We start from the raw sequence: 14,403 nt of genomic DNA, 5'->3' as shown, positions 1-14,403 counted from the left end.
AACCCTTAAGTCCATACCTTGAAGTATAATGTTAACGTAAATAGGTAATGATGATAAATAAACCTATTGCAATTAATAATATGGCTCTTCCTATACGCTTTGTCGCCAGCTGCAAAGTTTGTTTTTTTTTCAAGACCCAGTATTGACCATTATGCTTTTCACACGTCTGTTATTGTTTTGGTTTACATGATGGCATGTTTCTTATTGTTTTCCAATACTGCACAGCGCGTAGTGCATCCTGGCCAAGATTGGGTCTTCAAGAATACTGATTCACTCATTGGGTTGTTTAAACGTGTGATTGATAAATTTGTTTCGTGTTTGAATTCACAGCTCCAGATCGTCTTGACGTCACAGTGACAACAACGTTAATCAACATGATAAACCACACCATCGCCAGTTGGTCTGAAGACTACTACAGATCAGACCCATCACCTGTGTCAGCGGTCCCCTCGACCGAGACCCCCAGCCTCCCGTCAGTGCCGTCGAGTAGAAGCGACAGCAGACACGATGATCTAAACCGAAGCATGAGTCTCGAAAGCCCTTTGAGCAGTCCTACCAGCAGGCCAGAGTCAAGCATGTCATTGTGGTCCACGGGATCAGGGTTTCCTCGGCGACGGTCACCTTTTGTTCCTTTCTTGCTCAGAAATCAAACAGGTTGGTTTTCTTTATTTGCTCTCTGAAGGACTTAAGAAAACAAAAAGAAAGACGTTTGTATATGCTATGGAACTTGATGTCCGAGGACGGCAAAAAGCAGATGAGGTCGCGGGCCGAGTGCAATTTGGCAGTCAGATGAATGTTTTGATGTAGTCTTATTACCTGCTTATTATATTGCTCACGGAACTGTACAAATTGCTTCTTGATTTGACAACATCCAAATTTCAAATTGATTATTAATTTGAATAGTTTGCAAAATTAACAAATAATCTTGAGCACGCTTGTATTAGATTTTGTGCTGACAATATGATTACGACAATGCAACGCTGTATACGTGAACTTTGTTTGAATTATCATGATGTATGTTTTATTTTCCTTTGTACTGAGGTAAACTTCTCGACCACTACAATGATACATAGCTCTTTGGATGCTTGTGTTATGAACATTGTTATTATTATAACGTTGAATTGTAACACAAATGAGGCTGTAAACTCGTGTTAAGCCCTAATGTAAACAGTAATTTTAATCTGTCATTTCAGGATGTGTTGTGTGGTTTAAGACGGTGACAACCACTCCATCAAAAGTGATCTTGGCAAGCACAGGGCAAGCACTTCCAGGTCTCCCAGGCTCTGGCTCAGGAAAAATGTCTGACTGGAAAGAAGTGCCCTCAGGTGGCGAGGCGCCTTTTGAGTTCAGTTCTGGAGAGAAGTTGAGACACAGAGTAAGTTTATTGGGAATCATTGTCGATCGATACAGTATATGGGACGGTACTAAGCAGGTCTGTTTTAGCTTCCTACGCTAGTCGCTCATTGGGCTCTTCACGCACTGTTTGGGCTACGAAAATATTTGATTTGTTTTCAGAGATATAATTTTATCATGTCAGCTTTTGATTGTTGCTTTTGCTCAATGATCCCAAACTTAACAAATGAAGGCTAACAAGCGTCTTAACGCGCATATATGCATACATCTACTGTGAAATTAACAGGGGAGGGGGGTGGGGTATGAGGAGGATTGTATTCTGTTTGAGTGTCTTCGAGCTGTTCGTGGACGTTGGGTCTTAACTAGGGTTTTTTGTGTTAACTAAAAAGACACAAAAAAATCATTTAAAAACTGTGCCATAACATGGGAACGTGGTAATATCACCAAAGACCCATATAGACAGATAGTTTTGTTGTAGCTTGACCACTATTGTGTTTTAGGACACTCATGAACTCAACATACATCAAGTGATTGTTCAGGTGGAGGGCTGGGCCTCACTCTCCCCAGTCTCTGTTGATCGAGTTGGTACGTTCTTCAGGCAAGCTCGGCCTCAGAAGGTGGACAGCACATCTATGGTAAGATACATCAACAATTCAATCCCTTCCCATGGTGTATGTGATGTTCAGACTCAGAACTATGGAATATTGGTCCCTGTCGCTAACATAACAACGACCTTTGCATAGTAAATGGTTTGAATTTATTATGTGATCTTCCGGGTGAGAGTAGTTCTAACAAGATGATGATGATGATGATAATAATAATAATAATAATAATAATAATAATAATAATAATAATAATAATAATAGTAATAATAATAATAATGACTTTATTACCGTGTCAATTACATCTAGCAGTGGAGAATCCCCGCTGCTAATAGGGGACACCTAACTAGAACTATCTAAAAATAATATACAGAAAAGTCTCAGAAGAGAAATTAAAATTATGAGTTACCAAGATGGCAGCCACTACATCCATTTAGGTTGTTGTCTAGATCTAAGACCCGTACGTGGGTCTTAAACTGCTTGAGATTTGAGAACCTGTTGAAGAACTGTTGAACCGACCAACGACTGCTGACAAACTTAACACGAGTCTTTCAGCCTATACCATCACGGCTAAACTGACCAATCACGTTCAACGGACCAGACTTATAACATCATCGACTGACTAACATTATTCACGTGACTCTGAAGATGACTTCTTCTCAGGTTGTCGAAACGTCAGTTACCAACAACAGTTCTTTTCAGAACTGCCCTCACCCAGACGATCACACAAGACGACCTACTTATAACAACATTTGTTAGATCTATTTAAGAGACGTTTCGACTGAACAATTTTGGTCAGATGCGCGTACACAAAGCTTGATAACAGTGCGTCCGACAAACTCGACCAAACAAACGGTACAGGTACGGATGGATTAGCTAGTTCACTGATATCTCTTTGGCAAGCAACGAGATTTTATTTACTTTTTCATTCAGGTGAGTGATCTTCAATCTGCGCGAGTTGTATTCGATGTCAGTCTGTTAGGCAGAGCACGCAAAGTGGTCACGCTCAGATCTGCGCTCATGATTAAGAACAAGATGGACTTACCATTGGAGATTAAACTACAAGGATTGACATCTCTGCATGGTAAGTTTGGGAGATTGATTTGGTTGTCACGGAGGACGTTTTTGCATAAGTCGAGAATCAGAAATTCTAACATTAATCGAATTGAGCCGATTGGATTTGGGCTGAGGGAAAATGTCTGCAATGACTTACGATGACAGCCTTTCTGTTGTTATTGAACTGATATGAGTTAAGTTATAAATAAATCAATAGCAATTTTTGTACTTTTAAGTACAAAAAAATACCTCATAAAGATGGTGAATTTTAAGCTCGGTAATGAAATGTGAAGGTGAATTAATCAACATGACACGAGCGTGGGACAAAGAAAAATTCTGAGTCCCCGACAGGGATCGAATCCATGACCTCCCGAACACCGGGCGGGCGCTCTATCCACTGAGCTACGAGAACTCATGGAGAGCAAGGTCATTTAACTGAGTTGATATATGATAGGTGTCCTGCATTCTGCTAGGATCAACGCTATCGAATTCATCGTGAGTAGTGATAAGTTAATAAAGATGGTGAATTTTAAGCTCGGTAATGAAATGTGAAGGTGAATTAATCAACATGACATGACCGATTCCTGTCGGGGACTCAGAATTTTTCTTTGTCCCACGCTCGTGTCATATTGATTAATTCACCTTCACAAAAAAATACCTCGTTCTTATGTCTTATCAGTCCGCCACAAGCGTTTGTAATGTTATACCATCTTAAAAGAGTACAGATTTCAGCTGCAATAGAGTGCTTCTCAGTTGAGCGCAGACGTAATCAGGCAGTTACTTTGGTTTTGGTTTCATTACGGTTTGAGATTGACTGAGTTGTCTAATTTTTGTCTAATTAATTTGGGTTTTACGACACTCAGTTGGAAACCGCTCTATAGGAAGAAATCTGCAATGAAGAAAGTAACTGTAAGGGATATGTTAACTGTACGTACCTCATCCTATAATCTGCGTGGTAATTATATTCTGGACCTTCCCAAAGCAAAAACAACTACTTATGGTCTGCGCTCTTTTTCATACTTAGCTAGTAAAATATGGAACTCTCTCCCGGACACTTACAGGACATCTGATTTTCTTCAATTCAAGCAAAAGATCCTTAAATATGAGGCCTTTCCACAGTGTAAATATATATAGTGTATAAATGATATAGAATTGTAATTGTATTTCATTTTATTTTATTTTATCTTTTTACTTTTTCTTTCTAATATTTATTTCTCTCGAAGATATTAGCTAACAAGCTACTCTGTAAATTCGAGGTTAAATAAAGTATATGTATGTATGTATGTATGTATGCATGCATGCATGCATGCATGCTCACTTTGCTTACCGCGCAAGACAGCTTAACCCGGTTGTACTCCTTCGTTTAGGGCAACAATCTCTTCCAGTCCTCACTCCAGACTCTTCAGTTGCAATACCACTAAGATGTACCTCGTGGCAGCTTTACCTCAGACCTTATGGGAAGGAGGTGGGGTTTTGCCATCAACCCATAGAATGGAGAAGTGTGTTAAGGAGTCACACTACAATGGGCTATGGAAGGGAATGCTCTCCTGCTTCAACTGCAGGGGAGTCTGGGAGGAAGTTCAGGTAAGTTTGAGTTAATATCGGTCTTTATTTGTGTTGGGGTGGTGTAAATTGTTGCAAAAGTTAGGACTGACTCACTGAAGTGAACTAAGCAGTTTGGTTGATTTGGTAAGCTGGAATGGCAGGCAGTGAAGACAGAGGAGGAATGCAAGTAAGGAAACATAACAAGTTTGTGCTTTGGTGCAGTAATTAGGTTTGTTTTAGGCCTGAGATCGTGAGAATGTTGTACCGGTAAGACTAGTTACACTGTATTGTGAATTACTTAGAGTTGGAAATCAATGAATGCACCGAGCAAAATGAATACGGAACGAAAACACGGTTATCTAAATCAGTTCTTATGGCTAGTGAAATAACAATTGAAGAGTACAGCTGATCTCTTTGTGGTGCCATTGTGAACAGGTTCTGTGTAGCGGTAAAGCGAGAGGGATATCCAGAAGATTTTCCTTTACTCGAGGGGTCTCAAACCAAGGGTTTGAATGTGATGCCTCAACCAGCCCACACCCTGACGATAATGTACCCAGTGATGCTGGTTAATCTTCTACCATGTGAGTTGAGTTACCAGGTTAAAAATGCTCCAGCTAAAGGAAACATCAAGGCCGGAAAGTCTGTACCTTTGTATACTGTAAGTATTACTTTGTCCATCTGAATTTAGTTGATGGGGGTTGGTTGGGCTATGTGTTAAAATCTCAATCCAAGTAAGAGAAGTAAGAGAAGCTTTGAAAGAAAAGTTTTAAATAGTACATGGTGAAACACAAAAAGAGTGCAGCTTTAGGTACAGTCGAACCTCAGGCGACCAACCAAAATGTCAAGCCTAGGTGGGCGCTTACGGGAGGTGGTCGCCTACGAGAGCTTAGACCATGTTGGTTCGTTATCCTCGTGAGCATAAGGTAACTGCAGAGACAGTAGTGTACTTGCCATTTCAAAATGTCCGTGTTCGTGTACTACCCAGGAGTGCGATAATGTTACAACACCTTATTATCCAATTTCCATTCTAGTATCTGTCAAGTGGTAGCTTACGGGAGGTTAAAAACAAAACAAAATTTCAAACTTACGGCTTTAAAAGTGGTCACGGTCGCTTACAAGAGGTGTTCTCTTACAAGAGGTTCAAAATATAGAGAATTGACTCGGAAACTTTTGGTATTTTGGAAAACTGGTCGCTGATGAGAGGTGGTCGCTTACGAGAGGTTGTGCTATGTTTCTTTTCTTTGTCGATAAACAGGCAGACCCAGAGAAAGCTCTTGATCTTGGCATCAGCATTGAGAATTTCTCGTACTGTGACAACATTCGCATTTCAAGACGACTGAGCATGATAGAACATCCAATCATCCACGTGGAGTTACAGGACGCCAAGAGAAGATCTCTGATAGTTAATGTCAAAGTCTCAGTGAAACCGGGTGGATCACTCAGAGTAAGTAATCTTGCAACAAACAGTCAACCTTAGTGGAATGGTTATGTCGTTTATTTTCCTTTTACAGTTTTTGGTAGAATTGTAATTCCCATACTATTAACAGTTTGTCAGTACCAAGTGGTTGGTTGACAACCAACAGTGGCAGTTGCAAAGTCTGACATTTCTACTAGTATGGTAACGGTTCTGTGCAGCAGATATGCTCGTCTCTGATATACACTCACATTGTTAAGCTGAAGCCTAGGCTTTTTCTTTGCTATACAATTGTTAGACTTCTACGTTGCATTATTTCAGTTTGTACGTTGTGGCAATTTTCCTGGATTAGTCTGTAACCTTTTTGCAGCAATTTCCGCTTAAAAATCAGAAAAGAACAGTTAACTCATTTTCTTTGCGGATAAATTTAAGGGTACCCATCCGTTCTTCATCTTTTATTTTAAACCCTTTGCTTGTTTATGGTTGAATAGGTGTCTATTTATGCTCCTTACTGGATGATCAACAAGACAGGGATTCCTCTGGTCTTCAAACAAGAGGCCGTTCCTCATGACATGGCTGGGCAGTTTGACGAGCATGAGACGGCTCGTAGCTTGACTCCGTTGTTGTTTTCCTTCTCTGACAGGGATGCACCTTCAAGGTATTTTGAATTGTAGAGGAAGTTTTACTTTGATGTAGTATTTGCTGAGTTAATGCTTTACCCGTACTTTGGTATAAGATGACAGGCAACCAGGTGATGAACGGTCCAAGGGCCCGTTTCTCGAAAGCCCCGGAAACTTGTCGGGCCCGCAAAGCCATTTTTAATTAATCGATATTTAAAGAAAGAGAGTTGTATACGCCTGAAACGTCTCGTATGACGGGAACCTCTGTTCACATTACGAATATGTGCATAGAACAGCTCTGTAGTCATAAGGTTGGAGATCTTGCTACGGCTTTGGGGTGCGAAAACTTTTCGGGACCTTCGAGAAACGGGCCCAAGGTTCGAAAAAAACGTGAATTACAGCTAGCCCTCGGGACAAGTAGCTCTCAAATTTTGTTTGCCCTGGGCAAGACCTAGTCTGCTTAATTGGTAGACGACTTGCCTGATCCCTTGCCTATCGGGAAAGTGAGAATGAAAAATTACTTGCGCAGCAGGAAAATCCACTTGCCCCGGACTACCGGACGGCACTTTTTTCAAGCCTTGGAACCATTATATCTTTCCTGCCCGTTCACGGATATCATGTTCGATTTCAAGTTCAGTTTTCTTCCAGTCATGGGCATTGGAGAGTAATTTTTTATTATCTTTTTTAATTTTTTTTTATTTGGAATTACTACAATACTTTTGCTTTCCTGCAGGTGTCAAATGAGAATTGGTAAGGACTATCAACCTGTAGGCGGAAAGCCTGTTTGGTAAGGCCTTTTTTCCGGTAACTACAAAATGTATATTCCTATACACAAGTTTAATTTGCTGTGTATCAACGTCTGTTACCTCACCTATTCTCTTATGTGCAGGAGTAACTCATTTTCACTGGACAGTCCCAGGGAATTCAAACGTGTACATGCTAGGCAAGGTGAAAGGCGTCCTGATAAGTAAGTCACATACAGTGTAATTTTATGCTTACAGTTTGTCAAGGAATACGGTGTTTTGCAGTGAAAACATATTATATACAGATAACAGTGAGAGAGGTTACACCAATCGCAATCTAGAGGGGTTTTCCATAATCATTCGCATCTTTATGGTGATTTTGTAAATATTTTTGAGACAATTTAAAGCCAAGTTATTTTAGGAGACAAAGTAGTCAATTAAGCTGCAATCCGGTTGGTTTGACTCTTTCTATGTCTAATTACCGCTATGATCTTGATTTTTACAGCCGATGGAGGTTTTAATGTATATTGTCGTAAAGAAAACTTGTTGAGTTTCTGGTTTGCTTTCGTTTTGGAAATTACGTTTTAACCGAGATATTGAATTTGTTGAAAAAGCAATGTAATGGTTCAAACAAGATTGGTATTGTTTGTTTAACGATTGCATTACCTGAAGTAGATACAAAGTAAATTTTAAACGAATTGCCTAAATCTTTTCAATAAGTAAACAATTAACATTAAATGTGTATAAAATACATAAAATGAAATATATAAAATCTACGTAAAAAAAGAAGAAATTGCTATTAATTGAATCTAAAAATCTTTTAAAGTATTTAAACTAACACTGGAAAATTTGAACCATTTACAGACTTCTGGAAAGTTTGTCAAATCTCTGTAAAATGTTCACATTTCCTTTATAAATTTCAATGTCTGTAAATTGGCACACTTTCAGAGATTTTGTAATCTCTATAAAAAGTCTGTAAATTTCAGTACGTGTTTCGCTTTCAGATCGCATAAAATGTCCGTGAAATGTAGCTATTTTTCTTGTAAATTTTTTGTAAAATTTACAGAGATTTTATAGTATATAAAGAAATCTCTGTAAAATCTCCACATTGTCTCTGTAAAAAGGGCAGGAGAAAAAATCTCTGTAAAATCGAAAGCATAAAATCTCCGTATTATGTCTGTAAAATTTAAGCTAAAATAACATCATAAAATGTTAGTAAAATCTACACAAATAAACTACACGTAATGCCACACAAAAGTGCACATAATGTCTGTAAAATATAAGCATTTTATTGGTATAAATCTCTGCAAAATGTCCACATTTTCTCTGTAAAATCAGCCTGTACAAAAGGAAATGGTACAAAAGCCATAAGACATAATCTCAATAAAATATATGTAAAAAGTGAACTGAACATTGCATAAAATCTTAGTATAATGTACACAAATAAACTGCACAACAGGTCAAACAAAAGTACACATAATCTCTGTAAAATCAACAGGAAGGTATTGAGAACCAGAACAATATCTTATTAAACTTATTACAAGGTGACCTTGTAATAAGTTTAATAAGATAATACGATAATAATAAGGTAATACAAGTACAAAGCTTTCCCTAGGAGAGCTTTGTAAACAGCATACTAAGGATTGTGACAGGTACACACAAAATATAATAACCTTTGTGCCTTTCAATAACAAATAAATTCTGAAGTTCAAAGTTATGTAACTAACAACTGAGATTTACTTGTTTCAAACGTGTTTATGAAGGGCACTTTATGTTGTGTTATTAGGGCCCAGCTGTTTGATTGGAACTGTTCGCAAGAAAAGTATGTTGCTTCTATTCACGGATATCATATTTATCATTTATCTTCGCCCGATTTTTCTTCGGAGACTACCGTAGCTTTACTTCGAGAAAGAACACCTTGTTTTGCAGGTCGATAGCTGTCGACCTCCTGAGTAGGTTTTAGCACGCTTCGCGGAAGGAGTATCACCAGTCGGCGATCTACATGCGCTGCGCCCCAATTAACTGAATACCTGACCAAAGTTTGTCCCGCCCAGATTTGTGCTTAGTTGATGATACCTGGCTTGGGAATTTTAACGAGGAGAATTCACGTAATCCCTGGGCCAACGTATGCTTTCTTTTTGATGCCCCTAGTATATCTCAATTTACAGAGATTTTATGGTGCCCCGAGTATGTCAATTTTCAGAGATTTTATGGTGCTCCGAGTATGTCAATTTACAGAGATTTTATGGTGCACCGAGTATGTCAATTTACAGAGATTTTATGGTGCCCCGAGTATGTCAATTTACAGAGATTTTGCAGAGATTTTATGGTGCCATGAGTATGTCAATTTACAGAGATTTTATTTTGCCTCGAGTATGTCAATTTACAGAGATTTTATGGTGCCCCGAGTATGTCAATTTACAGAGATTTTATGGTGCCCCGAGTATGTCAATTTACAGAGATTTTATGGTGCCCCGAGTATGTCAATTTACAGAGATTTTGCAGAGATTTTATGGTGCCCTGAGTATGTCAATTTACAGAGATTTTATGGTGCCTCGAGTATGTCAATGTACAGAGATTTTATGGTGCCCCGAGTATGTCAATTTACAGAGATTTTGCAGAGATTTTATGGTGCCCTGAGTATGTCAATTTACAGAGATTTTATTTTGCCTCGAGTATGTCAATTTACAGAGATTTTATGGTGCCCCGAGTATGTCAATTTACAGAGATTTTGCAGAGATTTTATGGTGCCCTGAGTATGTTAATTTACAGAGATTTTATGGTGCCTCGAGTATGTCAATTTACAGAGATTTTATGGTGCCCTGAGTATGTCAATTTACAGAGATTTTATGGTGCCCCGAGTATGTCAATTTACAGAGATTTTATGGTGCCCCGAGTATGTCAATTTGCAGAGATTTTATGGTACCCCGAGTATGTCAATTTACAGAGATTTTATGGTGTCCCGTGTATGTCAATTTACAGAGATTTTACATGATCAGGCTAAACGCGTAAAATCTAAATTTAAATTTTTTGACCGCCGACCGGTTAGCTCAGTGGTAGAGCACCGGACTAGCGTGCGGGAGGTCGCAGGTTCAAACCCCGGCCGGACCAACACTCAGGGTCTTTAAATAATTGAGGAGAAAGTGCTGCCTTTGTAATGACATCTGCAAATGGTTAGACTTTCTAGTCTTCTCGGATAAGGACGATAAACCGTAGGCCCCGTCTCACAACTCTTCAAAACTAATTCTGTGGGACGTAAAAGAACCCACACACTAATCGAAAAGAGTAGGGGACGTAGTTCCCGGTGTGGTGGTCTATCTCTCATCTGATGGTTAAATGCTCGGAGATATTACCTGCATAAGCTACTCTGAAATCCGAGGGTAAATAAAGTGATGTATGTATGTATGTATGTATGTATGTATGTATGTATGTATGTATGTATGTATGTATGTATGTATGTATGTATGTATGTATGTATGTATGTATGTATGTATGTATGTATGTATGTATGTATGTATGTATGTGTGTGTGTGTGTGTGTGTGTGTGTCTGTTTGTCTGTCTGTCTGTCTGTATGTATGTATGTATGTAAACACATTCTTAGAAGATTTTGTTAAGTCTGTAAATTATGATTTCTTTCCTCTTATTCTAGCTGGTACAATTTACAAACATTTTGCAAACATTTTAAAATGAACAGAACTAACAACTAAACAGAATCTTTGTAAAATAAATTTATAGACATTTTGTTTTTAAGCGAGATAAGTGACCAAGTCTGTAAATTCAGGATCTACAGACATTTCATAAAGTCTGTAAATGGGTCAAATTTTCCAGTGTAACAGTAACATAACTGTAACGCTTTAAAGCAAGTAACGGTGTCAGTCTATGATTGTAGTATATTTTACTATCAGGAAGGTTTGTGATGCGTAAAAAAACAGTAACACTCAATACTAAGGAGCGGAAGAGTGACGAAAAGAAGGCTGGTTGGCTGCTTCGGGCAGTTTTTTGAAATTAGAACTTTAGCGGAAGTGCTAAGGTCTTCTCTATGTTTCCAACATGGTCGACGTAGAAACCGGGAACATAGGGAACAAAAAAATCCTCGACATTTGTTATGGAAATTACTGAGCCCGTTGTCACATTAAATCCCTTCATTACAGAACAAAACAGAAAGGAAAAGCCGCCGGTACTGCCGCGCCCGCATGCAAAGTGTCCAGCAGCGCTGTCAGCCGTCAGTTGGAGTTGCACGTGCAAGCTGCGTGTCTGTTTCGCGCAAACCTCCCTAGCGAGTCCGTGTGTCTTGTCACTTCTAAGAAATGGTAACGTAGTGCTGGGGTGGTGATTGGTTGAATTGTTCTATCAGTGCGGGCATAACAAATAGTTGCCCGGTGAACTTTATGTAACGTGCAGCAGAAGTTTGTGAAGTATTCTTTGCTCGGTAAAAAAGCGATTTTGTAATAGCGATTATCACAGTTTTGTTAAATGTTTCAGCACTAGAACGTTTGAAAAACGCTTTAGGCTTGAGCTGTTTGACAACTTACCGAAGATGTAGGATTTGTAAAATTGACATGGGTTCTATTATAGTAACACTGCTGTGGGCTGTAAAACTGCGTGAAATTTCCTAAAATATCTATAGTGTATACCGTATTTAACTAAGTGTAACAATAATGATTTTTAATCATGACAAGCTCTTAAAAATCAAGCAAACCTACTTTCTTTGAGGCAGTGTAAAAGTGTTTGTTTAGTGATTAATACACTGTTTGTCCAGTTTCTTAGTAGGTTGGCGTAAATAATCTTAAACAATAAGTTTAAAATCTAAATGGTGGGCTCTAATGATATGACAAAATAGTTTACTAAAACACTGCCAAGATGTCTAGACCGCTATAAACCCTGTGAAATTACAACCTGAAATGTAGGGCGATAAATGCGTAAACTGAGATGTCGTGAGAAAGTCGTTCTAAGTTAAAGTAATAACAGGGAATTTAATTGCCAGCTATTTGTAAATAACATGTAAATACTGCACAAAATTAAATACTGCTTGCGTATACGCCCTAGCAGGCGTGCAATAACGTGTTAGGGTTTGTATTTAATTCTCGTCAAACCGTGAATCAGTTCAGGATAACCAATATTTCGAGAAGTGAAACACAAACCTTCCTGAGCTAACTTGCTTAAGTTTTTGCTTCTCATTATTTCATTTCGCTCGAGGTATAAGTACATAATGACCGGCTCAAGGTAAACGACAGGTTTCCTTCCCTGGGACCCTTGAGGAATTACACCCAATTAATTAATTCATGCAATGGATAAATAATTAAATGTTTTGAATTAACACATTTAATTCCGCTCCACTCAGAAGATATATACAGCATTGATTGCATACATTTCCTACGTATTTACGGTTGATAAGTTCTCTACATTGTGCCTCAAGAAGTGATGCAGCATGTAAGGTCATCTTTGGTAGTAGTTGCTACGTTTCATTCCATTGTACTTTCAATGTTCTTGTTGTGTTTTTTTCTGCAGGGTGTACGATATCGGTATTGATGTTCGCTTTGGCCAGGGTCGGTATCGTGATACCAGAATTGTCACCCTCGCTACACGGTATCAGCTGGAGAACAGAACTCAGCACACTCTCGTTTTTTCGCAGAGACACTTCGTCAGAGAGCAAGTATGCATATTTCTAGCTCTTTTCTTTACTTAATCACTGAAGTCAGTTTAGTCAACTCAGTCATTTTCCTTTTGTTGAACAAGGCATTGGTATATAGCAATGTCTGCCACTGGGGCACTGACTCTCTCTTTCTGATTTTAGCCAAGTATCTTAGCTGCTTGTTAGCCGAAGCATTTTAAACCAAGGCTTATTATTTTCACCACTTTGAGTGTGGTTTTCTAGACCCAATTAGTCTGCGAGGAATGAGGGAATTCATCAAAGGTCTGTAATTGACTTGAGATGCTGGCTTGCGACACTACATTCCTGTCTAGCGGAAAGTAACTTTTTCAGGCGTACTTTTAATTATTTCCAAAGAATCAATGTCTTTTATGTAGAGTGTTTCTTTGATTTCACTGCAGGAAACGTCTAATCCCAAGAGTGCACTCACTGCCTTGCCAGGGGCCCTGGTGCTTTTTCACTGGGCCAGAACAGACTTAGACCAACTGTTGTGCATCAGGTAAAAGCCCTTTAATTTGTGCTCCTATAAGTTATGTTGAACTTAGTCTCTGTGGTTACTTTGATGGTTTGTTATTGTTGTTGTTGGTGTTGTTGTTGTTGTTGTTGTTGTTGTTGTTGTTTTTGTTGAGAATCTGTTAATGTGATATATTGCTTCACATGCTACTATTCCCAAAGCAATATTATACAACTCATGGACGTGCTGAAGTGGGAGGCGTGGTGACCTCATGGTTAGTGCGCTCGTCTTAGGATTGAGCGGTCCGGAACCGAGCCCTGGCCGGGGACATTGTGTTGTGTTCTTGGGCAAGACACTTTACTATCACAGTGCCTCTCTCCACCCAGGTTTATAAATGGGTACCAGCGAACGTAATGCTGGGGGTAACCCTGCGATGGACTAGCATCCCATCCAAGGAGGAGTTGAATACTCCTTGTCGCTTCATGCTTTAACCTTTTTTACCATGGACGTGCTGAATACCGAAGGGCTTAGTCATTTCTTGGGTAAAACTTTTCAATTCAATAGTACAGCCAATAGTAGCTTCGTCACTTGTACAAAGTGAGCGATAGCACATGTTATAACCTTTGGCCCCTGTTCCCTTTTGGCTCAGTTTTCTTTTTGATATCTTTCCACCACTATAACGTAACTTCACATGTGTGGACAGTAGCTTTGTGGTACAAGAGCTTCATGACGAATCAACTTGTAATCAGTGAGAACATTTAAAATGCTTGAATCTGTCATTTATAGACTTCTTATAACGAACGACATATCTGTAACAAAAAATATGTAGGCAAGTGGTGTTTTTTTCTAATGGATTTATTTTCAATGGTTGTTTTTCAAGGTTAAGTGATGTTTCTCACTGTAAGTGGTCTGGGGGTTTCAGGATTGATCAGGACGATTCATTTCATGTCAATATGAGGTATGCT

The 14,403-nt window shown here is 38.9% G+C and overlaps 1 protein-coding gene across 4 annotated transcripts in view; it reads left to right on the top strand.

The window, feature by feature from the left end:
- The window catches only part of LOC110041639 (intermembrane lipid transfer protein VPS13D-like), an 85,374-nt gene that overhangs the window by 45,620 nt on the left and 25,351 nt on the right, over positions 1-14,403 (top strand). For all 4 annotated transcript variants that reach the window (XM_089276877.1, XM_089276873.1, XM_089276867.1 and 1 more), the window contains exons 45-57: positions 331-654; positions 1,194-1,375; positions 1,854-1,988; positions 2,889-3,039; positions 4,379-4,595; positions 4,992-5,214; positions 5,812-6,000; positions 6,462-6,628; positions 7,324-7,377; positions 7,480-7,557; positions 12,843-12,987; positions 13,386-13,483; positions 14,319-14,396. In XM_089276877.1, the coding sequence (XP_089133003.1) occupies positions 331-654; positions 1,194-1,375; positions 1,854-1,988; positions 2,889-3,039; positions 4,379-4,595; positions 4,992-5,214; positions 5,812-6,000; positions 6,462-6,628; positions 7,324-7,377; positions 7,480-7,557; positions 12,843-12,987; positions 13,386-13,483; positions 14,319-14,396 (2,041 nt within the window). The remainder of the gene's footprint in view (positions 1-330; positions 655-1,193; positions 1,376-1,853; positions 1,989-2,888; positions 3,040-4,378; positions 4,596-4,991; positions 5,215-5,811; positions 6,001-6,461; positions 6,629-7,323; positions 7,378-7,479; positions 7,558-12,842; positions 12,988-13,385; positions 13,484-14,318; positions 14,397-14,403) is intronic.

The sequence above is a fragment of the Orbicella faveolata genome, unplaced genomic scaffold (assembly GCF_042242905.1).
Source record: "Orbicella faveolata isolate gen_17 unplaced genomic scaffold, um_ofav_v1 contig_12, whole genome shotgun sequence".
NCBI classification, from domain to species: domain Eukaryota; kingdom Metazoa; phylum Cnidaria; class Anthozoa; order Scleractinia; family Merulinidae; genus Orbicella; species Orbicella faveolata.
The sequence above is the reverse complement of the archived record's forward strand: the minus strand, read 5'-3'. Positions and strand labels throughout refer to the sequence as shown.